The following is a 25,022-nucleotide window of genomic DNA, read 5'->3' as shown; positions in this document are numbered from 1 at the left end:
ATTATGAGTATTGTTAAAATTTTTACTAAAAAGAGTTTCAAAAGAAAATGTGCATGAACTAGGAGAGTGGATGGGACATTCGGGCAACAAATGGCTCTCACATGACATTCAGAACGAAATCATTGATATATTAGGGAGATCTGTTTTGCGCTCCATGGTAGCAGATATTAAAAGCTGGGAATATTTTGCTATTATGGTTGACGAAACTTGTGACATATCCATCCGTGAACAATTGACATTCGAACTGTAAATAAAAAAAATAATATTATTGAGGAATTGATGGGCTTTTACGAGATTCCGAACACTGAGGCAAAAACTTAAAAAAGGGAGGGAGTGAGTCATTCATTAATTTATTTCAGTGATCAGAGCCGTCCCCCCCCCCCAATAATTTGGACAAGTCGGCACCCCTGTTAGGATCATACCACTTTGAATTGTCAGTAGCTAAGATGATTTAGGAAATTACTACTTAAAATAATATGCACAAAATATTAATCAGAAACTTTACTTCTCATCAACTGGACAAAATATATTTTCTTGTTATTCAGTAAATATTTAATGTCTTATTTTTGACATTAATTTCCTGGCGAGGACAATTGTTTTTATACTAATTTTAGTGATCTTAACTACATGTAAGCTAGAAAACAAACATGTGATGTTACATCTCTGTTGTTCTACTGTTCTTTTACCTATTTATGTAATAATGAAAAAAACAACAACAATATTAATCAATAATTATTAGGCCTATTAATTGCACTAGTTTATTAATAACAATTATTATTATTATTCCTGGTGAGAAGAAATGTGTGCAGCATGTATCTTCACGTTATTTTCCAAGTGAAATGTCTTTGCCTGCTAGGTAATTATGTCGCTTGTCACTTCAGTGTGCAACCTTGAACAATTCTTACCAGTAAATCCAAAAGCATATGAAAGCCTATTGGAGTACATTGCTTGATGACAGCCAGAAAGACTGTAGCCTGTTACATCGTCAGGATCTGAGGTGAAGAAATCCATGGAATCACTGTGTGAGGTTCCAATGAAAACTGCTGTCTTTGATCCCCTCTGTGAGGTTGGATTGACACCTGAAAGAAATTATAAATTATAAAATCCCTGATCCTGTTTCTGCAACTTTAGCTGTTATCTCCATATTTGTCACACAAAATATATGTAACTAAGCTATGATAGATATCTAGACAACACAATGAATTCTTCTGAACCCTCTAGAACATTGTTTCTCAATCTATGGGGCATGACACACTGCTGGGTCCCGAGGGTGCATTTGGTGAGTTGGGTCGCAAAGTTGGGCTAGAGAATTTATTTACTCGTGTCTTAAGAAACAATTACATTTAAATTACTAAGATATATTGTTATAACAATTTAAATTCAACCTGTGTTGTATGTAGTCTAAACTCTTCATTTCTGTTGTTCGGCCTCTACCATTGCACATTAGTTCGGCGAGTAAAAAAAAAAAGTTTCAATTTCAGCATGTGTGTTTAATTATATGTTAGACTACAGTAAATTAGTCTTTCAAATTACATATTTAGTCCTCCCCGATGGCGCAGTGGTAGCATCGTCAACTTGTAATCAAGGGGTCACAAGTACGATAGTCAGTGGAGGCACAAGTGGTTCAGATCCCACTTTAAACTGTAGGTCTATTCCAGATTAGCCTTACTGTGCATAAAGTGGACTTAAAACAACAAATCAATCAATCAAATTACATATTTACTCTTCTAGAACAAAGTATATGTAATTTGTTTAAGCAAGCCTAAAGAAGAGCTTCTTAAAGAAGTCGATGTTAGCAAAAATATGATTATAAAGTGGGTGCACACCCCTATAAGTAATTCTGCCGGCGCCCATGCTTATGGATCCCATGAAGTGTACAATCCTTCAAGGTGGGTCCCAGACTGAAAAAAAGGTTGAGAATCACTGATCTAGAAGGAATTCTAGACATATTTAACTACTCAGAAATTTAGAAAACATATGTCTCTCGTATGCACATATGGGAATATTTTCTGGTGGGGGAGGGAGTACATGATGAACTGCTAAAATACATTCTGAATGTAATGAAGAGTATCAAAAAAAGCAAAATAATTATATTGCCATATTTTCTTCAGGAAAATGTAGTTCAAATGAGATTGTTCTAACCCCTACAATGGCAATCAATATTCCCACTATATAGATGCTCTTTGTTTATTGATTTGATATAGTTTCATCCATTAAATCACATTTGGGGATCACATCTGTGATATCGGATACATCAGTGAGCATTACAATATAGAGATAATATCTTTCATATAAGCAGTAGAAACGTTCTGGTTAGTTTTTATGGTGGTGATACACAATATTGATGCAAATCATCAATCATAAGAGTTCAAAGAAATACTTAAATATATATTTATATGTGAGTGTATATATTCATACATGTTAGCAAGAACAATCATTAATTTTTATTCTCATTATAGAAAATGTGGTCTGCATGGTCAAAACAGAAAAAGGCATTTTGTGTATGTGGTATCATGGGGAAGATTTACACTTACCAGCATCAAGAATCGCTTCATGCGTCACTTCAAGCAGCATTCGAAGTTGTGGATCCATTCTATCAGCTTGCTTTGGGTGGATACCAAAAAATGTTGCATCAAATTTTGACAGGTCTTTCATCTTTCCAATTCTTGTACACATTCCAAACAATCCTGAAATATAATACTCTGGATGATATAAAGATTTTGCACATTTTAACAATGTAACATTTACAGAGAAATTAATAGCAATCTAAATTAAAAACAGCGATACTGATAATTATACAAATAGTATTAAAAAGTTCCTTAATGACCAAGTTGGCACAAAAAAACCCAAGTAGATTTTATGTTACACAAATGTAAATATGATGTGAGATAGAAAAAATATACTTTTTTCTATGGTGGTACCGAATATCATAATTTTGGAACAGGCTTCTTCATAAATATTAGAATTATTTGAGCCCTTAAAACAGTAGAAAGAGGGTCTTCCCAAATATGAATGAATGCTGTACAGTAGACCTAAACGAATACACTGGGACTTATTGAGAATTAATAACACTTATGCACACATGAATTTGAGTGCATGATTGCATAAGTATAGAATTAAACACTCAATCAAAAATTCATTGAGCAAAATGTTAAGGAAAGTTGTTCATATTGATGCATTCCATTTGTTACTGTGTCACACTGTATGTGTAATAATTATATTGCATTGTCATGAAACTTGCCTCAAGTTCTGTGTTCCAATGATTTTCAATTTTAGCATGAGAACTGCAAAATTTCTCTCCTAGTCATAGGTTGTATAATATCCTGATTAAGAAGCTTTGGCATGTCATCACTGTGGTATCTTTCATAACTTAAAACAAGAAATCAGGCAGAAGTAAATCGGGAATTGTTTCATAAGTATAAATGTGTTAACAGCAAATCACTGTTTCTCATTTCTTTTCCAGGTAAAGTGTCCATTATGTCAGCATGCAGAAACAAGTCATTTTACTTGACAGGCCAAAAGATTAGAAAAAAAATGTTACATTGGCATTGGACATGCTTCTTCATTGAAAGACCTGTTTACTTCCTGTACGGGATTGACAACATCAAGGTCACATTGCAAGAATCAGGAAATTAAATAGGTTGTCTTTTTCTGAATGGAAAGGTAATACATTCCTCAGATCTCCTCATCTTACATAATATCTAGCTCTGCTAGTCTTGTTTTTTTCTGAAAATGGAATTATAATGACACTTCTACATAGGCAAAAACTAGCTCCCACCCTTTCGTCATTTCAATAATAATGATAATAATAATAATAATAATAATAATAATGAGAGAGTGAAGTAGGGAGTGTAATTTGTTACAGTACTTATTGATTTTTTAGTAGAAAATAATAACTTGTAGCACAACAACTCTTGGGGGCCAACGTCTACCTAGAAACTGCCAGCCTCACTCGCTCACACATGATGCAGCAGAGATAGGCGATCACCAGTTACAGGGTGATGTGTGGTCAGCATGAAGAACTCACAGTACTGGCCAAAATCTGAGGAGGAAAAGCTGTTATGCTTCCTCCCAGGAGCTTGTAGCCCTGTAGCCAAGGCCAAAGTCTGATACCATAGATCACACTGCCATGGTGTGGGACTAATTTTAGTAGAAGTATCAGATAGGCTAACCGAGACCGAGACTGAGGCTTCAGTTTTATGTGGAATCCACCAGGAGTCAAACCTGGGAACCCTTAATTACAAGGCAACAGCATCTGCACCCAGGAGGCCTATAATGGGATCAGAAAGTATTCTGTAGACCATGTACAGTGCCAGAGTAGAATTTTTTAAACCACAAAAAAATGTATAAGTATTGACCCTTCATTGCCCAAGTTAGCCCTATGAAGGGGCAACATGGGCACTTGCCCTTGCTTCAGCATCAGGTACCCTATGCCAGATAAATTAATTCTTGATTATAGGTTTATAGGGCATTGGTGCTTTGGATGGTGAACTGAAATCTACTTTAACAGACCTCATGAAGTCATGTGAACAACTAGTTCTTTAGAGGCACCATGATGAAACTGTTTTTTTTGTTGTTGTTGTTTTTTTGTAGCCTCTCCCTTTCATGCGGTGAAAAAATTAAAATTTGACACTGTATTAAGATCTTATCTTTCGTCAGTGACAATTTTCAACTTCCAATAGCTGGAGTTTATACTATTCTCCTTCAGTGTATATATGGGTGTCGATTTCAAGAAAATGGCGAAGCCAATATGTTGCAACAATTACGGGACTCCTGCATATGTGACTTTAGGGCTTAATAAACTTGAATTCAGAGATCTATTTAGAATTTTTCATCTGGGGGGAACTTATCCTGCCATCAAAATTGAGATGAGCTTTAATTGTAATTAAGCAAATTAAAAATACTCGTACTTAAAAAAATTGCTCATTAGAAACAAATGAAAGAATCATATATATTCTTAAGCAACATGCAATAATAAAGATAAGAATTGTACCGTGTAAATAAAAATCCTGGTTAAACAAAGGATATCATATCATATAAAAAAGTGAATAAAAACCTTACCTGATGGATACCTTCTGTCATCATCAGTTACAAGATCAACTCCTGCGAAGAGATTTTTCATAAGCTCGTCCATGTTGTCACTCTCAGGAAAACGCCCCGATATTCCCGATATCACAATGTCATCTGTATTGTACCAGTCTGGCATAACAAAATTTTTCAAGCAAGGCCCCTGCATCATTTGAGTAGGAGATGGAGGGGCATGCACCTCCACCTCTGTGAAAGTAGCAGGCATAGTTCAGTTGTGTAAAGAAATTTTGGACCTAAAATATTAAAAAGATGTACATTAACTCTTGCACCAAATGTGTGAAGGAGACAGATTTACTGCATGCAGGCATCATTAATGATTATTCTCAATTCATTTATATCAAAAAGCAGTCATTGCATGTCAGATCAAAGTTTTTACATGTTCTATTTATTTATTTTTTTGCCATGAACCAGAATATAGAATCGATTACATCTATGCACATTTAAAAGAAAATTCAAATAAAATTAAATGTACATTTATGCAAATAGGAAAGAATACATATTATGATGAAACTATGAGGCTACGTTGTTAAGAATTGTGCTAAGTTACTTGACTATGTGAACAGACAACTATTTTCTTTCATTGTTTATTTTGCATCCTATGTTGTTTTAAGGAATGGGATTCTGTTGATGTGAAGCAGATGCTGTCCTCTCCTTACTGATATTTTAATTTCATTAGGTGGGAGAACAGCACACGCTGAGCCTCAGCCGGTGAATCAAGATGATATTATCATCATCATCACATTGTGGTAAACAGAGTGAATGAAAAGGTGAGGTACAATTTGCATACTATTACTTTTGTGGTTGGGTCATTTGTCCAACAAATTTCGATCTGAGGGGATAAGATGTCAAAATAACAAAAAATGGGATCTTTAGGAAGAATTTGAGAGAGGTTTTTTGGAAAATTTTCTATGGTGTTCTGGGGGTGTATTATTGGGATTTCGATAAATCACTGCTGAAGGTCACCATGCAAGATTTAAAGCCTGATAGCAGTGGCGTGCCCAGGATTTTCGAAAGGGGGAGGCTATGTGTATTTGTTTAAATAGTCAGCCCTCATTTTATGCCTTTGTAATTCTATTTTTTTTAGAAATATTGTGCCAAAGCAGGGGTGTATGACCCCTGCCACCCCCACCCCTTGGACATGGCCCTGGCTGAGGGGACAAAGGATGAAAATGCAAAACAGAGTAACAGAAGGATGTGCCCATGACCTTTGTTGAACGTATCATCTCAGCATTCACTTGTGCCTCCCCAATAGCATAGTGGTTATATAGTTGTCTTGATAAGATAATGGAGGCACATAGTGGTTCGGATACCAATTTAAATTGTATGTCCAGTCGCGACTAGCCTATCTGTGTATAAAGTGGACTTAAAACAGAAAGAGCTTTAAAAAATCAGCATTCAATTTTTTCTAAGGAAGGTGGATATGAAAAAATTGTATATAGTCAGGCCGAGAACCCAGAGACTGAACCCAGGTGAACTCGAACTCATGCCATCCCGCAGTCGGAGCCCCTACAAGCATGAGTCCCATCACGGTCCCATGGACGGCTGTAGGATTTTTTCCAGGAAGGGGAACATAAGGTATTTTTTCCAGGGGAGGAAAAATTACACATTTTCCCCCATAATAGCAGTGTCCCCTCAGAAAACATTGCTTCAGTTTGAAGTTATGTTCCTGCAACATCCTTGCAATAATTAACTTGTATTATGAAGTAAAGTAATCCTACAGCGCTACAGCCCAATATTGGACCCTGGCTTACCTACCGACTGCTGGCCTGCCTCCCACGCAGGCCACCAGGGGGCCGTGGAGATCAGCAGCCAGATTAGGGGGACGGGTGGTCGGCCCAACCAACCCCCAGCCATTGTAGGACGTTGCGACCGGATTGCGCTCACTCACTCGGACTTCCTCAATTGTCTCACGATGGTGGGTTGCCACCGGCCCTATACTCAGGATGAAAATTCCCGGAGACTGAACCGCCCGACCCTGAGGCCGAGTGGTTAGCACATCGCGCTGCGACGCCAAGGGTCCCGGGTTCGAATCCCGGTCGGACTTGGTTGTTTGTGAATGTCCATTCATCAATTTCATCATTTCATCATTCATCCCCATCTTCGCAAATTAGCCAAGAGGCACAAAACGCGAAGTAAAATAAACTAAATCAAATCAAATCAAATCAACCGGAGACTGAACCCGGGATCGAACCCATGCCAGCCAAAGCAAGGTGCCTTAGACCGCACGGCCACGGAGGAGGACTTGTATTATGAAACTAAAATGAAATTATGTGTGTGAAATATGTATTTTTTTAAATAATTCTTGTAATTTTTTGTTAACTTTCATTTTTCAGGGAGGGACCGTAGCCCCCCCGCCCCCCATAGCACTTCCCATCTGTTATGCCATTTTGACAATCAGCTGACGAATAAGTTGACCTCAGGTAACAACAATGGGTATCGAGTGTGGATTATGATTAGAGAAAAGGAGAGCGTTTCTTCTTGCTGCTCAACTCTGTTCTGACCGCTGACTGTTCCAGAGCCTCTTCTAGCGCTATTCGATAAAACTAGGGGTGTGAGTGATCCCGAAAAGTCTGGATCGGGGAAAAGAATCCCGTTCCGATCCCAACTTTTCGGGATCCCGAGCAGTCGGGAAATACCGAATGGTCATTTTAAAAAGATGTTAATTCTCGACGTTGTCTGCATTGTAAATGTCTGGAACTTATCGGAAATTATTAATTTTTGTATCTGAAATGCAAAAACAATCACTTAAGGTGAAAATTACGTATAGAATTCGAGATTTCAAGAATTTCTGGAAATTTCGAACATTTCCCGCCCCAAAAATTTCCCAGAATCTTTCCCGTCCCGTATGCCGGGACTTAAAAAATTTCCCGTCCAGACCCAAAAAAAATTCTGTCCCGCACACCCCTAGATAAAACTCAAAATAGACCCCTAAATTTATGATCACGCTACTCTCAAGGCGTGATTTAAAAATACTCAATGCTAATCCGATTGTTTGGTCTTATTGGAAGGAGCTAATAGTTTTCCTACTTTGCTGCCATCTAGCAACATGAAACGGAACTAATTGATGTTTGATAGTTTTGTTACATGTTAGTAGATGTCGCTAATGTAAAATAAAACAAAGTTTTATATTTTGCGTGTGTGTTTGTATTAATTATTCCCAGCGGGTTAAGGCGTTCACTCGTCTTGAGATCGTTCGCTGCGGGACGGCGTAGGTTCGAATCCGGCTCTGGTCGGAATTTATTCGACCTACGTATAGGGCCGGTGGCGACCCACCATCGTGAGGAAATTGGGGAGCTCCGAGTGAGTGAGCGTATTACGGTCACGGAGACCTACTATAACGGCTGGGGATACGTCGGGCTGACCCCCCGACTATTCCAATACTGGTTGAAGATTTCCACGCTTAGAGGTGACGAAGGAAAGCGTGGGAGGGAGATCGGCAGTCAGTAGGTATGCCTAGGCCCTTCATGGGCTGTTGCGCAACGGATTATTATTATTATTATTAAATGTGTATAAATAGTGCCTACATTTATGTGCGAACATGTCGGAAGGAGGGAATATAATTCGAAATTGAACAAAACTGTTGAAAAGTATTAATCCTTTGCGCAACAGCCCTGAAGGGCATTTATCGGCAAATATGAAATAAATGTGCTGTGAAGAAGGGATAAATAATCGTTCACAGGTGAAATTCATAAGAAAAATAAGCCTCTATCTTTTACAGTGATGTGTGCCTGGCGTTTGCCTTTATCCTGCACCATGTGAATAAGAATCTGTGTCATTATGAATTCATCTAATAACGTTGATAAATTCATATGTATTGACCTTTTCTTGCTTGGGTTTTTGCTACCAGACACTTTTCTAACTAACGTTTTACGAACGTCGTATCTGGTGACAAAAGGTGTGGCGGTATTTTACAAATCGTCTCGTTATGACTATTTGTTATATTGTGCCGCAAATACAATATATTAAAGAAGGATTTTGTACAGTTTAACACACATTTATGATATTACTAAGTCTGCAGAGGAATTTACGTATCATTAATATAGCGGGGGAAAAGTGAGAATTGCGTGTGTGACTGTGGGCTTTAGTAACAGAAATTTAATGTGAGGCAACATTCTATCAAATTACGATATTTGTTCTTAAAAAAGGCACGCTTCTATTGAAATGCTACTATAAACGGAAACATGTGCATTGGAAATATGGAAACATGAAACTGCATAAACTAAAACGCTAGCAGAAACAGCAGTTAAAAGAGAAGCACAGAAAATGCATGTACGTACGTATTATATGAAGGAACGTGAATTTTTCGTCGTAAGGATGACAAAGAGAGGAAGGATTAAACAAGCGGGTTTTCGGAAATTATGATCTGCGAAATAACGTGGATTTCACAGTTTTTCAGAGTAATGCGAGTTTTACGCACGAACATGAATTATTTTTCATTCTAGAAGTGTGAGAGTAACTAATGGCTTTTAAATGCAATTTTGTATTAACTTGCCGACAACAGATTGCTGCACCATTCCATGAAATGACATGTTTTTTTTGTTTTATATATGCATGTGAATATTTTCAGCATCCAGGATGCGCCGATAACTACAAACTTGCCATTTCGGTACTAAAAAGTGAATTAGGAAAACAGCCAATCTTATTCTGTGAAACCAAAAAGTGTAATATAATCAGGGAGGTATTTGTAGGGTAGGTGAAGTGAAATTCTCACCCTGTGCAAATTTCTTCCCTTGGAGATGCTATATCAGCATCAGAATACTTCAGAAGAAGTTATTGAGATATCCACTCCCGGTGAAAATATTTCCACATACCACACAGAATATAATTGCCTTGAAAGGAAGAGTTGAGTGATATTGATTGCTTGATTTGATTTTACTGCGCTTTTCTGCCACTTTTGGCTAATCACGAAAGTTAAATTCCGTTAAATTTTTAACGTTTATCCATATCTCGTCATACAACGCCTCATTTCTCACAGAGGAAGCATTGAATTAATTTAATTGTTATAAAATTTATGATTTTTCTACATTATATTCAATACGGCAATGTGTACAGTGGGGTGCACAAGTATTACTCGCCAAATTGTATCCTACGTGGTTTCTATGTATGCCAGTACGAAGGTTGTCAGCAGCTTGTTTGACGTTTTGTAACAATTCTGGAAGCTGTCATTGCGTAAACAAACAGAATAAGATTGACATTTTGTTGATATTCCATTCTACACATCTACAAATAAAATTAACAATTTTGCACTAAACCGCGAAACGTAATACCGAATTATAGCGTAAATCAGTGGCGGCGATTGAGTTCCAAAACCGGGTGTACAAGGTGCCAAAACTGGGGAGGCAAAGACAATATATATCCCTTTGTATATAAGGTTTAGCATAGTGCGGGGGCAAAAGTGTGTGTGCGGTGGGGGGCAACTGCCCCACCTCGGCCCCTAATCACCGCCACTGTCGTAAATTAACAGATTTTACGAGGGAAATAGAACGCAAAGTTAACGTTTACTAACTATAGGTTATATGTGTGGTTTCTTCGCATTATTTTAATGCGTATATTTTAATGTGTTTGTATCGATAAACTCTAGATAAGATCGGGGCTGGTAGAACGACTTTTGCAAGCATACTCGCTCAAAATTATGCTCAGTATCAATTGAAATAAATATTCATTTTCATCAAACGGTAAGATTCGTCGTTAATCGTAAACAAAAATGTTTGTTATTTTACCTACGATAGCTTTGGTAATATTGATTAAAAGAAAGAGTCAGGAAAGTTTGCTATAGTTCAAGTCCAGTTCAGTGGCGTGCCCAAGGGAGAAGGGCAGTATTCCTTAAAAAGAAAAATAATAATGTCGAAGGCATAAAAGATGGCAAAATTAGGGCTGATTGCTAAAAGAATATATACAGATAATTCCCTGGCATTTGCTACGAGACTCGGCGGCAAGCGGCCCGCATCAGCGCTTCTCTTTCCCGATGAACGGGTCCGCGACAGTCGCACGCTACAGTGTTTTTTTTTCGCTCTCCCTGCCTTCGCTCTCTTTCCCTTTCTGTTGACGTTGCAGGCTGATGCCAGTATAATCCTCCCTCGGAAGTTGTGTTGTGTCGTGTCCGTGTCTTGAAGATTGTGGCTTAATTTGGCACCACAAAAGTTTACATTACAACAAAGGATTTATCTTGTCGAGTGTTACTTCGGAAAGAGGAATTGTGGAGAAGTGCGATGACGTGTTGCAACGAAATTTCCTGGAGTTGCCGTTCCACATAGTACCACTATATTAAACCTCGTAAAAAAAAGTTTAGAGTAACAGGGTCAGTTCTGAATAAAAGTGGAAAGAAAAATGGGGAAATCTAAAAAATAAAGTATACAAAGACAATCCGCACACCATCCGTGAGTAAAAAGAGAGTATTGTACGAGAAATCGGGAGAATTACAGTAGACGAACTTGCACGTGTAAATGCCAATTTCCTTCGGAGATGCCAGGAATGTGTTGCAGCAGAGGGACATCATCTTCAACACCTTCTGTAGTCAAGGTTAGTACACAATATGAAAACTGTAATTTTAATAACCGACTCTAGCGACTGTCGCGGAACCGTTCACCGGGAAAGACAAGCCCTGATGCCGGGCCGCTTGCCGACGAGTCTCGTAGCGAATATCAGGGAATGCTCTGTATAACCCCTCGCTTTCAAAAATCCTGGGCACGCCACTGGTCCAGTTTATGCGCAGAGAAACTAATGTAGAGTGAATCTTCAGTTTAAAGTGTGAACCGATCCACCGAGAATCAAACCCAAGGTAATTGATCAAATGACGCATTTTTCTTTTTTATAGTGAAGCCCGAAAATGCCAAGCAGCCATGACTTTTGTAAAAGTACTACCAGCCACGGTTGTTAAAAGTCCAGGAACCCATACATTCTAATGGGTTCTATTTGGTTCCGTAACAGGACGGGGACCTTTTTTTCTCGCACAATTTAAATTGGATCAAAGTTGCGTTTTGTTTCATTGAAAAATAGATTCCTGGACCGTATTTAAATTGATCCTGAACAAATGTTCCTGGACCGAATTTAAATTCAGTCTGAACAAAGGTTCCTGGACCGAATTTAAATTCAGTCTGAACAAATGTTCCTGGACCGAATTTAAATTCAGTCTGAAAAAAGGTTCCTGGACCGAATTTAAATTCAGTCTGAAAAAGGTTCCTGGACCGAATTTAAATTCAGTCTGAAAAAATGTTCCTGGACCGAATTTAAATTCAGTCTGAAAAAAGGTTCCTGGACCGAATTTAAATTCAGTCTGAACAAAGGTTCCTGGACCGAATTTAAATTCAGTCTGAACAAATGTTCCTGGACCGAATTTAAATTCAGTCTGAGAAAGGTTCCTGGACCGATTTTAAATTCAGTCTGAACAAAGGTTCCTGGATCGTATTTCAATTGAGCCTGAAAAAAGGTTCCTGGACCGGAATTGAATTTATTTAAAATTCCTGGACCTTTAACAATCCTGCTACCAGCATTCCCATCAGCCCACAAAACCATGAGAAACCTATGAAGATGGCTGAACACACACGGCACTGTACAGTGCAATACATGTGATATGGTTGCATGGACGTCCGCAGGATGTTTTCCAGGGAGGGGCAAGGAAGGTATTTTTTCCAGGGGGCAAACGAGGCACATTTTCTCCAAAAATAGTGTTGTTCCCTAAAAAAAACATTGCTTAAATTTGAATTTATGGTGATCATGCAATAATTAACGCATATTATTGTGGCTAAAATGAAATTATATGTGTGAAATGCATAATTTTTGGTTGACTTTCAATTTTCAGTGGGGCCACGCACCCCCCCCCCCCTTTCCGGACGCCCATGTATGGGTGTACTAAATGTAGCCATTCCTACAAATTCCCTCCTCCACACCCTTTCCGTCTCCCCAATTCTGTCCACGTTACCGTTTCAATTTAGTTGCGTGTGAAGAAATGCCTATTTTTATTTCCGAATAAGTTATGACAGGTTTTTACGAAGTACACTAATTCGAAAATTATTTATTTCAAATCAAATTCCTATTTGATGGGTCTTTTTCAAGTTCACAAAATTTCGCAAGTGTAGCTTGAGCATGGTTTTCGAAATTTACTCCCATAGAAGTGCTAAACAAGCTGATCGAGACCATTTATATGGCGTTAAGCCAACTATTTGAAAGATCTTCAGTGAAGTTCACCTTGTTCAGCATGTGCAATTGTGTTTCTTTGATCAAGCACCCATTTCATAAGTCCATCATCAATCACCCACATTGTGGCTATAAACCGAAGATGTGGGAAAGGGACGTAAAATGAACAAAAACACACTCAAAGAAGTAACAAATTAAAAAATAAGGATATGAAAATGTAAGTTAGGACTTCAAATTTCGCTCAAATTATGTTGTTTTTTTTATAATTTTTCCTTTCCGCTTTAAATGCGGTCCGAATTTTCTTTGATGTGGCAACACTGCTAAAATGATTACAGCAAATGAACTATTAATTTCGTTAAACGTTATGTTCCAGTTACAATTCCTTTCCTTACAAAATGACGGTTCTTCTTAACAAAGAGATCACAGTTTTTGAAAGCTTATTATTACATAAAATCGTTACACCGTTCACTGAAGCTTCATATTGAACCCTCTAGGCAGGTTCTGCAGCGAAAACTGATCAGAAACCGATCATGTACCGAATAAACGTCTCGAGATGTTTGTAAAAGCAATATTTAAGTTGCTGCAATCAATTACTTACCAGGAGCACATCTGCCAGTCACTTTCACAGAACGTGAAGCTGCGCAAATCTCCCTAACGAATGCTGCTTTGGCGACATGGTAACACTCAAATATCCCCATTTTCTTTGGTAACACGGTGCGTTCGTGAGGTAAAGCTTGCTAAGTCTTTGCCCAATCAGCCTGCGGTCTTCTCAGTGTAGGTGCCAAAAGGTCTAGATGAGTGTTGTAGTACATGAACTGTTGTCTTCTGTAAGCCACAACAGGCATTGCAAATTGGCAACGCAAGCTCTTGTACATACGACCCAATGTAAGAATATCAGTACAAATAAGTTTAGTATTTTTTTAGTTCTCACATGAAAACTGTCACCAAATCGTAATTTTTAAATTTTCAAATTCTCTCGGTGGCTCAGTCGGTAACGCGTCTTACTAGCATGCTATAGGTACCGGGTTCGATCCCCGGCCGGTTGGAAGCGGCCCCGGCGCCCACCCAGCGTCGAATAACATGTGTACCTGGGGGGTAAAGGCGGTCAGGAGCGTGATGCTGATCACATCACCCCCACTCACGATCGGATCAAGAAAGTGTGGGGCGTTACCCCCACACCCCCTATACGCCTTCATGGCGTGGTGCTAAGCACAGGGGAGCATGAAAAACTAAATATGCTGACCAAGGCAGTAATTTATTTTATTAAAAACATAAACTAAACGTAACGTTTCAACCTTCTAGCAAGGTCTTCTTCAGACTCTGTATCAAGTACAAAAGATAAACTAAACGTAACGTTTCAACCTTCTAGCAAGGTCTTCTTCAGACTCTGTATCAAGTACAAAAGACTTTTGTACTTGATACAGAGTCTGAAGAAGACCTTGCTAGAAGGTTGAAACGTTACGTTTAGTTTATGTTTTTAATGAAATAAATTACTGCCTTGGTCAGCATATTTAGTTTTTCATAATCATGGAAACAAGGCTTAATGGTGTTATAACAGGGGAGCACTTTACCTTTTACCTTTTTTTTTCTCTTTCTCACTCCCTCTCCCCTGATTTAATATTTTGTGCCATTTTCTAAGAAAATATAAAACTTCAGAACAGTAGCGTGCCCCGGGGGGTTAAGGGTGTCATAAACCCCTTTTGAAACAGTATTCCTAAAAAAATAATGCCAAATGCAGGAAAAGATTCAAAATGAAGACTGACTACTCAAAAAAATACACGTAACAAACCCCCTTCAAACATCCTGAGCTCGCCACTACTTCAGGACATAACTTTTTGATCTGACACCCCTCCCAGAAAATTTTATGCATACTCTTCTGCATTCAGTGCTCGAATAAAATTTTCATATAACATCCTCCAGCTAAGATAATGTGCATAGTCTTCCCCCAACTCACTGCACTGTCCTATGTTGGTACTGGCAAGCAGTGGCGGCTCGTGGTCTGACTTTATGGGTGTGCACTTCAGTATAGAGTCCACAAGATATGTTTTATAACCCTCTCAAATACTTGCTCTTTTTTTCTCTTTTTGCGTCCATAATGATGCTAAATGTATTTGTAACTCAAGTTATGAACACCTTTTACTGAAAAATAGGGCTATAGGAGAGTTTTATTTCATAAAAAAATATTAATTTTTACAAATTTGAAATACCGCGGCGAATTTTCTGTCGATCACTAAAAGAGCGATGCTATTGGATATATAGATAATTCAACATTCGATAACCTGACAAAATCACTATAAACGTAGAAATGCCGATCTACAATATTCAATATTATTGTCGATTTGCAAAATATTTTGTAAAAACTTTCCCCTTCGCTCCACTGATAAATGTGAACAAGAATAATTACATTTGCATGCATGAAACAAGCAGGATCGGGAGAGTACCCAGGGCGCCAAACCGGGGCATCCTCCTTGATTAGAGCCAAATCCTAAGCGTGGGTTTATTTTTTTGTCCACTTTATGCACAGAAAAGCAAATAGGACAGACGATCTACAATTTAAAGAGGGACCGAACCACTATGTCCCTCTACCGGCTGCGTGGCTATTTGTTTTAAAAGAGAGTTGAATTCATTGTTGACAAGAATTAATTGAAGCTACTGCTGAATAACTTAATAAGTATATTGCAAAATCATCTAAGCTAGGAGATTATTGTTGTTTTGCTGTCATTATGTAGGTATAAAATATACACATACCTACAATACACGTGTTCGTTAACGGCATTATAGTATTTTTTAAAATAAGGCTATTATTCTTCGTCATTAAAACCGTAAGTATATAACATGGTTATGTTCTATATTGGATGAATGTCGAAAGTAGGGGGAGCCAAAATTCCATCTCGCCCAGGTGAAAATTTTATCTTGAGCCACTCCTGCAAACAAGGTAGCCGATCCAACGACCTCATGCAGAAAATCAGTTGTAATCTTTCTAGCAGTTGTTTATTTCTGACGACCGACTGATCAAACCAACAAACTCAAGCGAAATCAAGAGAATAAATAAAAAATAAAAAAATATTAAAGAAAAAATCCCTCGATTTACGGTGATGTGTGTGTGCTGCCTCTACTCCGCCACAGGATCTCGAATGGAATGGGATTGCAACACTGCTGTATCGTGAACACAGCAGTGCGAGTTTAGACCGTAATACCGTAGAAGAGCGTGCTGAAAACAGCGGCCAACGAGCACAGGGCGACTTGTGTTCCGAGCGAACGTATCTCAGCGGCAGGCACTGGTAATGCGAATCCGATGGGGCGATTGGGCTTCGGAACGTTTGATGTTTTGAAGGAGATTGTGTTCAGTGAATAAGTTTAATAAAATATAATTGCATTGCAGATTTATTTGGGTGTGCACGTGCGAATGTGCGAATAGGCAAAAGCCGCTACAGCTTGTAAGCATCCAACCTCCTGGACCCCGCCCCCGCCGAAAGACTTATCAAGTACTAAAATTAAGTAATGAAAAATATATTATTTTAGCCTTTGTTGTATAATTTCCTCTGAAGTTATTGGAAGGCAAGGATTATATTGGGATCATACTGCTTTGAAGGTCCAGAAGGACGTATTTAGGGGGTCCGGACAACCCCCCCCCCCAAAATTAAATATAATATACTCGTTATGATTTGTTGTATAATTTTCTCTGACCTTATTGGGATCATACGGCTTTGAAGGACAGGAAGGACGTATTTATGGGGGTCCAGGGGTGCGGACCCCACCCCACCCCCAAAAGACTTACGAAGTACTAAAATTAAGTCATGAAAATATTAGCATTTGTTGAATAATCGATTGTTATTAATTTCCTTTGAACATTTTAGAAGGCAAGGATTATATTGGGATCATACGGCTTTGAATGACATTACAAAGAAGATTTATGTGCAGTACTACTCAATATGCATAAAATATTAATCTGAAACTTACTTTTCTCCAACTACATGTAACATCATTTTTGTTATTCGGTAAATATTCAATTACTAATATATTTGACATTAATTTCTTCATTTCCAGGACTCTTGTCTTTATGTAAATTATTCCGATGTTAACTACAGGTCAGCTACGTAATGAATATGCGCTGTTATATCTCTATTGTTATATAGTGTTTTTACCTATTCGTGTAATAATAATATAATATTAATTTATGTATTGCAAGTAGTGTTAATTTTATTTAATATAATTATTTAACTTAAACATTATTATTATTATTATTCCTGAGACTTGGTTCGGACACCCCCGAAACATATTTCTAGATACGTGCCTGGCTGGTAATTAACCCCTCCGCGGAATCCCGTTCCCTCTCTCGTGTTCATTGGTGGAGCCGTCTCGCGTCACTACTTGCGCAGAGACTTGGTTTCGTTTGCCTGCTCCACAGTTAGCTTGGACAGAGTATAGAATTACTCAATTACTTGCAAGATAGTCCAATACACTCGTAAGCACGCGGTCAGTGTCTGTTGTCAAGCACGTGACTTGTAAGAAAGTAGCCACACTTGATACGACGAGTTTGTTTTTTGCCCCCGTTGGCAATGAATCGTGACAGTAATTGCCACCATGTTGACCTAACTAAATTAAAGCTCACTCCCTCCATCTTGTGAATCTGCTCCTAGTGTTAGAAAGTGATAGTGGATTTTCCCCTCCTCTGTCCAGAGGCTTTTCTTGCAGCTGAAATAACCTGTTTTGGACTGATTAAAGATTTCTGTTATACAATCTCGACCTTCTAGTGTTTCAAGTGGAAGGAAACTTGGGAAAAAAGAGAAGTGAAGTGCGTTCAAAATCGTGCGTTATTTGCTCAGCGTGAGGCAGGTTCGGTGATCTGGAAGGAAAACCACGTTCTCTGAGTGTTTAATAGCGAACCAGAAGTTAATTTTGTAGTGCATTTCCGCATTTCCTACAAGAAAAATTAGGATCAAAATCGTCTGAAGCTCTTAGTTGTGATGATAAAATTATTCCAACTTCAGTTTATTTTTTCATATGCACTACCTTCTCTTGCTTTTATTTATTATTATTTTCTCTGTTGCCCTGCATCTTGTATCTTCCTTTTCTATTTTTTAATTTCTATTCTTCAATGTTCCTTTTCTTTTTCTATTTTTATTCTTTCGTCTATTATTTATCTATTTTCACTTTTCGTCTTCTATTTATTTTCTATTTTTATTCTTTCGCCTTAGTTTCCTTTCTTCTATTTGAATTATTTCGTCTTCCATTTCTTTTTCATTTTTTTCTTTTTTCGCCTTCTTTTTCTTTCTTCTATTTTAATTCTTTCGTCTTCTTTTCTTTTCCATTTTTCTATTTTTCTTTTTCTATTTCATTTTCATTTTTTTAAATTTTCATTCCTTTGTCTTCCTTTTCTTTTTCAATTTTCAGTTTTTCGACTTCATATTCTTTTCTAATTTCATTCTCTCGTCTTCCTTTTCCTTTCTATTTCTATTATTGTGTTTTTCTTTTCCTCTCGTCTATTTTTCTTCTCTTTCTATTTTTCCACATGCCTTTTTCTTTCTCTTCCTAATCTTGCATTGTCTTCTCATTTTCTTTTTCGATTCCCCCATCTCCTTCTTTCCGTTCTATTATCTTCCATTTGCATTGTTTTTCCGTCCATTTTATCTTTGTCTTTATAATCTATCATTTTTCATTTTCTTTTCTCCGTGCATTGTACACTGAACTGTTTAATAATGAACAGTGTTTTGTAGCACAGTCTTAATTTCATTATTTAAAAAAAAGTATTAGCCTTAATCGGTCGCGCCTGGAAAAGTAACAGGATCTGTGAGATACAAGTACGGTTTTACTAACATATTCATGATTACTTTATAATTTTCACTTTATTTTAGTTTAGTCCTACGCATATATATCTTGAAAACATTCCTTTAGCATTACATATGACGGAATTTTTCCTTAACCACCGAAAAGACAAGCTCTCTTCCTCCGCGGAGACTGCAGTCGTGCAGGGTAACGATGCACTGGCGTCTGGGCCGACGGCCAGGTATAATCTCTGGCGGATGTGTATTGTCTTGCTTTTACGTATGCTTGGTGCCCATTTAGAGCCTCGGTTTTTAGCATAGGTATGGACATTTTAGTGCTTGGATATTTTATTGCCTTTGTTTCTGTTTAAGTACAAATTGTGCACAGAAAGGCTAATCGCGATTGGACGTACAGTTGAAAGTGAATTAGAACCACTGTGCAATGTGCCTTCATCGGGAACCAAACCGGCTCCCCTTGATTACAAGGCGATGACGTTACCACTAGGCCTTCAGGAGACCTAGTCTAGGTGTCTCCACACAGTATGTTTTTCTTAAGGCCTGTCATTCATATAGTTATTGATATATGACGGGCGCAAATAGTCTTAGTGCTGCGTCACCCAGAAATTTAATTTCAATCAATGTATTTTTCTCGTTGTGTGCTGTACTGTACACTCATCGGCAATACAAATGTGGCACCTAGATCCTGCAATACTCCTTACCCTGCAAGGTGTTGTGTGTGTTGCCTAACTCGACGGCGATAAGTGGATTTTAATAGCAAAATTCAAATGACAATGTATACCAGCGCCGTGGAGTTAGGCAATACACGTAACGCTACGCAAGGAAGCGAGTATTCAGGAACTAAGTATCCCATTTTCATTGCCGGTGAGTGTATATGCTGATTGCATAATCCTAACTATAGCCGCGTACGTCGACATCACCCCCGTGTGCCTTCGTGGCATGTGTGCACACGAACAGGGGCACCTTTACCTTAAAGAAGTTCTAAGGGTCACGGTGACAAAATCCTGCGAAATCCTGGAGGGGACAGGGGGATTTCCCCCCCACCAACAATCTTGGCCTCAAAAATCCCCCACCAAACATTTTCGGGAGTGTTCAATGCTTTTACCCTCTCAAGAGATCATTAACAAATCCACATCAATACGCACAATAAAAGTAAAACAAGAATGCAAACAATAATAACCGTGGAATCTAATTGATTTATATTAACATAAAGCAAAAGCTAAATAAAAACTTACACATAATAAAACCACTTCAACTATTGAATAATTTAGTGAAGGAAGTAGTTTGCTACATTATAATATTTGATATACATAAAAGTAACAAATTGATTTCTTTGTGTGTAATTAATAATAATACTATTTTAATTACTAATTTAGTAATTTTTAGTAATTTATTTTTACTTTTAATAACATTATAAATATGTATATCGTATAATTTATATGTATGTTTGTGTGATGAGGGGGGGGGGTTTGTAGATTAAGATCTTTCTCCCCCCACCAGTCTTTAATGTTTTCGCACTCTGGCCGGTCACCCTACAACGGGAACGACCTCCTTCCTTGGACAAGGGACGAAGTATTTAAGAACCACCGCTCTAAAATTGTCCTTTTCGCCACAAAAGTCAAAGTTCTTAGAATAAAAACTGGACTTCAATTATCCCAGCAGCCATTTGAATGCTAGATATTGTGCAAAGTTCAGTTGTAATGTAACGCTTAGATTTGGTATTCCACAAGTACAACCGTGAGATGACATAAAAACGTTCAACGCAACGACTGAAAATCAGCTGAAAGAACTGGATTCAAATCAATATATACTTGCAAGTGTGACTAGTTCATTACGATTTTCCTCAATGTAATTATGCAATGGTACCAGCTAGTACTTTAAGATAACAAATGTTGCCAGTCTAAAACTGCTGTCCTTAAATTACTTAATCGTTGATATTTTTCTGCTTTGCTACTTCACAAGTTACAGAATCGGTGAATGCTTTGTTTGGAACTGGGTCAGGTTGGTCGAACTGGAATATCCTTTAAGGGAAAAGTGTGTATTTAGGCAAACCAAACGAAGCAGCATAGAAAGTGTATGACACAGTGACACGTAAGCTTGGATAAATTACCTCAATAGGTCAGAAATTCTCTGAATGTTAGTCGTAATAGTTGTAAACACTGAAATCTTTGAGGCTAATCATTTCGCTACGTGGGTGTCAATATAACTATTGTCAAGAAAGCAACAAACCCTTGCTGTGATTGGTTGAAAAGTTTATCCCCAGCCATAGGTGTCGCCAGAATTTTTTGTACCGGTGGGGGTCAGGCCGTTCATATAATATTTAAAAGCAGAATAATAATAATAATAATAACTAAAACAAAATTATTATGAACGAACCTTGTTAACGCTTTCTACTTCATCTATCAGATGAATTTATAACTAACCCAAATTGCTTTACTTATTTTAACTTATATTTCATACCGGTAATACACTGAAAGCAGTCTATATTGTTATTAACTTTTACACATCTCGTTCAAGAAAAGAATCTTTGATGGTAGGAATTTATTTGTGAAGATGTGTGTCATATCACATTTGGAATTTTGAAATACCACAGAATCATTTACTCTCTGAATTAATTGGTGAAATATTAAAATGTGAATTTCTAAACAGATTCCTACATTTCACAATTTTTGGATCATTTTTTCTTTCCTTTGGTTTATTGATGTCGAGTATCAGAAAAATTAGTTTTTTTATAATTTGATATTGCATTGCCAATGTCCAAGAGGGTCGCCTTGGTTCGACTCCCCCTTCGCCACTCCCATGTTCGTAACGTGTTATAAATTTTGTTGTTTTTCAGCATAAATATGGTACGACAGTGGCAACCTTGAATCTGTACCGCGCGGTTGCATACGGAAACGATAACAATTCCGTTTGCTTAGCGTCGGAACGAGGCACTAAACGAGCAAAAAAGGTTGTATAGAAAATTTGGTGATATTATCGCCTACGCGCTGTGAAAGTTTTGTCGGTATTGCAATTCGACACCCTGTATAAAACTTCAGGTACGGTCACCGGCAAAAACAATGGGACACCTAGGTCCTGAAATGCTCGCTTCCTTGTAAGGCGTTATGTGTGTTGCCTAACTTTATGGCAGAAAGTGGATTTTAATGGTAACTTCTACTAACGCCGTAGAGTTATGCAACACACAACGCCTTGCAGGAAAGCGAGCATTTCAGGATTTAGGTGCCCCAATTTTATTGCCGGCGACTATACATAAATCAAGTTAACTAAAGCAAGAGGGAAACAGTGTGAATGAGCATGGCAATGCACAATTACAAATTAGATATTAGTCATTCATGGGTGAAGTTCAGCCTGTGTCTGATCTGTCACAATGATTTGTTTACATTTTTCCTGTTATGGAAGTGTTTGACGAGTTAGACACTCTAAACAGCGACACTTGCAGTGCAGCGCCTCTGTTGAACATTAAGAGAACTGCTACAGCTTGCTAATTAAATGTCTCGGACAGCTTCCAAAGGAACCAGGAGCACAAACGTTACAATCCACGCAAAATTATTTCCCAATAATAAGATCCCTTAAATGAAAGAGTTGTAAAAGTGGAATCGTTGTGCAGCCAAACCCTCAACACCAGATCTTCGCTTATCCCAGCATGGGAACAAGAAACTCTCACCAAAGGGTGGAAATTCCGAGCCTCGAAAGAGCGAAACTCAACCCAAACACACCCTTTTTTCTCAGTGTACTTTCGCACAGAGCTCTGCAGATTTCTGGCAACTATTTGGAATCCGCCATATTTTGTCGATGCAGACATAGGATTTTTAGTATGTTATTCAATAACTCTACCACCTTTACTCTGCGCGTTGCAAGGTAAATGAGTCAATTAAAATGTTTGGATGTATGGGCACATGTGCTCATTTTGCACCCTTCAAAGTATGCAACGAAAATGCTCTTATCGAAAACCCTTACCTTAAAGTTTAAAAAAAGGGTTAAAGAGCCCTTTGAGATGGGTTAAAGATGGAAGGTTGTAATGGACCTACACAAAACATTAAAAGGCTAAGGAGATACTAAAAACTTCTTCAAAAACAGTGTTAGAGGCTCTATCTTCGCGAAAAGCTTAAAACAAAACACTGCTCATCGTCTCCCAACATGGACGATATACAGTTGAAACAGTTAGAACTCTGAAGGAATTAAAATTGGCACATTAGATTTGGTTTCGTTTATGCACAGTAAGGCTAATCGGAACTGGACCTACAGTTTAAAGTGGGATCCGAACCACTATGTGCCTCCACCGGGTATCGAACCCGGGACCCCTTGATTACAAGGCGATGACGCTCCCACTTTTTTTAATTCTTTATTTTAAGCAGTAGTGACTACAGAAGGTTGTTTCACGTTGATGGTAACGATTTCGATCACCAAGGAGCAGCACGTAGGCATAGCAGAGAGCAGCCAGAGCCAGTAGGACAAAAGTACTGTGTGTTGACTTTCAAAGACGATTGTTGGTGTGTGAGTGAGTGTTTATATGGCACCAAAAATTCCATTCTTTTGGGAGGGGTACATCTGTGCCCTTTCCGACGTTGGTTATAGTTATAGCCAGATAATTAAACAGTGCCACATGAAAGCATTCCATGTGTCAAAGAAGGGAATCAATGCAGTGTTGAATCGCCATAAAGCTTGACTGTACCTGTTGCTGGAAACAGTCAAAGTGGGCCTTGGACATATCGGAAGCCCAAGTGTTCCTCCGATGTTGTGCGGAAAGTGAGATCCTTGGTGCGATGTGAAAACCCTGCAACGCAAAGAGTGATTGCACAGGCAGTGCAATGTTTTCCTGCAACTGTAAATCGCATCATAGCCCAAGATTTACAACTTGTGCGGAAGCACTAGGCTCAAGTTCATAAGTTGCGTGCCTCACATGTCCAGGAGAGGAAGACCAACAGTCGGAAGCACTACGAACGAAATCTGGCAGGGGACCGCTGGAAGTATGTGGTGTCCCTGGATGAAGCATGTGTGTATCTGTCGGGTTGTGGTAAAAAAAAAAGGCCCATCTACTATCGTCCACGTGATGCAAGAGGTCGATCTGAGGGGGTACGTCAATGTGCTGAAAGTTTTCCAAGCGGGTTCATAGTTGTTGGTGGTTACTGCCATAACGGCAAACTTCCACCGCGCAGAGTGGTAAAAAAGGCTAAAATAAATGCAGCCTATTACCAGACGAATATTTTGGAGCCACTTTACAGACATGAAATTACTTCTCTCTATGGCAGCGACACATCTCGTGTTGTCATCCACCAGGACAAGGCTTCCAGTCATACGCCAAAGTTCACGCAGGCATACGTGGATCGGATGGCACGTGAAACGGGCATTCATGCAATCCCCTTTACGGACATCCCTGTGAAATCCCCCGATGCCTCTTCCATGGATTTGTGTGGGTTTCCGTTGTTGAAACGAGCCTTGGGAAGCAGACGGCCCCGCACAATTGAGGGTCTTTGGAAAGCTTGTCAGGAGGAATATGACATTTTGGACCAATGTGTTCTTCAACGCAGTCTCCTCCAATGGAAACTCCGCTGCAGGGCCATTGCTGCAAGACAGAGGTATCACGTGGAGCACCACCGCTCGTGGCGTCATGATTTTTCTTAAGGTCAGGTGGGTTCTAACTTTGTTACCATGGACATGAAACGACCTTCTGTACTTACATGATCCTATGATAACATTACACATGTATCAGATCTAGATTACATAATTAGGTGTACTTACAAGAAAAGGGCGTGCAAGAAATTTGTATAGAGTGTTTTGCGGTTAGCTTGGTCTATCTGGTAATAATTCTCACTGTAATGATATTCCAGCTAAATTTGCATTGACACTGAATTATGTCCTAAAATGTAATAAATATATTGAGCTACTAAAAACTGGACCGCTCTTACTTTAGAAAGAGGGAAGAACACAAAATCTGGTAACAATAAATGATCTACAGTAAATGTATCAGGCGATGTTCTACATATAGTACCAAGGCATTTACACAAATACTTCCATCGA

The 25,022-nt window shown here is 38.5% G+C and overlaps 1 protein-coding gene across 2 annotated transcripts in view; it reads right to left on the bottom strand.

Annotated features, from left to right (window-relative positions):
• LOC145999577 (fatty acid synthase-like) overlaps nt 1–25,022 on the bottom strand; it is a 138,624-nt gene that overhangs the window by 79,614 nt on the left and 33,988 nt on the right. For both annotated transcript variants that reach the window (XM_083136602.1, XM_083136601.1), the window contains exons 2-4: nt 5,062–5,321; nt 2,535–2,687; nt 906–1,079 (exon numbers count right to left, since the gene is read on the bottom strand). In XM_083136602.1, coding sequence (XP_082992728.1) covers nt 906–1,079; nt 2,535–2,687; nt 5,062–5,293 — 559 coding nt within the window. In that variant the 5' untranslated portion in view covers nt 5,294–5,321. The remainder of the gene's footprint in view (nt 1–905; nt 1,080–2,534; nt 2,688–5,061; nt 5,322–25,022) is intronic.

The sequence above is a fragment of the Lepisma saccharinum genome, chromosome 15, assembly GCF_977018435.1.
Source record: "Lepisma saccharinum chromosome 15, izLepSacc3.1, whole genome shotgun sequence".
Lineage (NCBI taxonomy): Eukaryota > Metazoa > Arthropoda > Insecta > Zygentoma > Lepismatidae > Lepisma > Lepisma saccharinum.
Note: the sequence above shows the minus strand (reverse complement) of the source record. Positions and strands in the feature narration are given on the sequence as shown.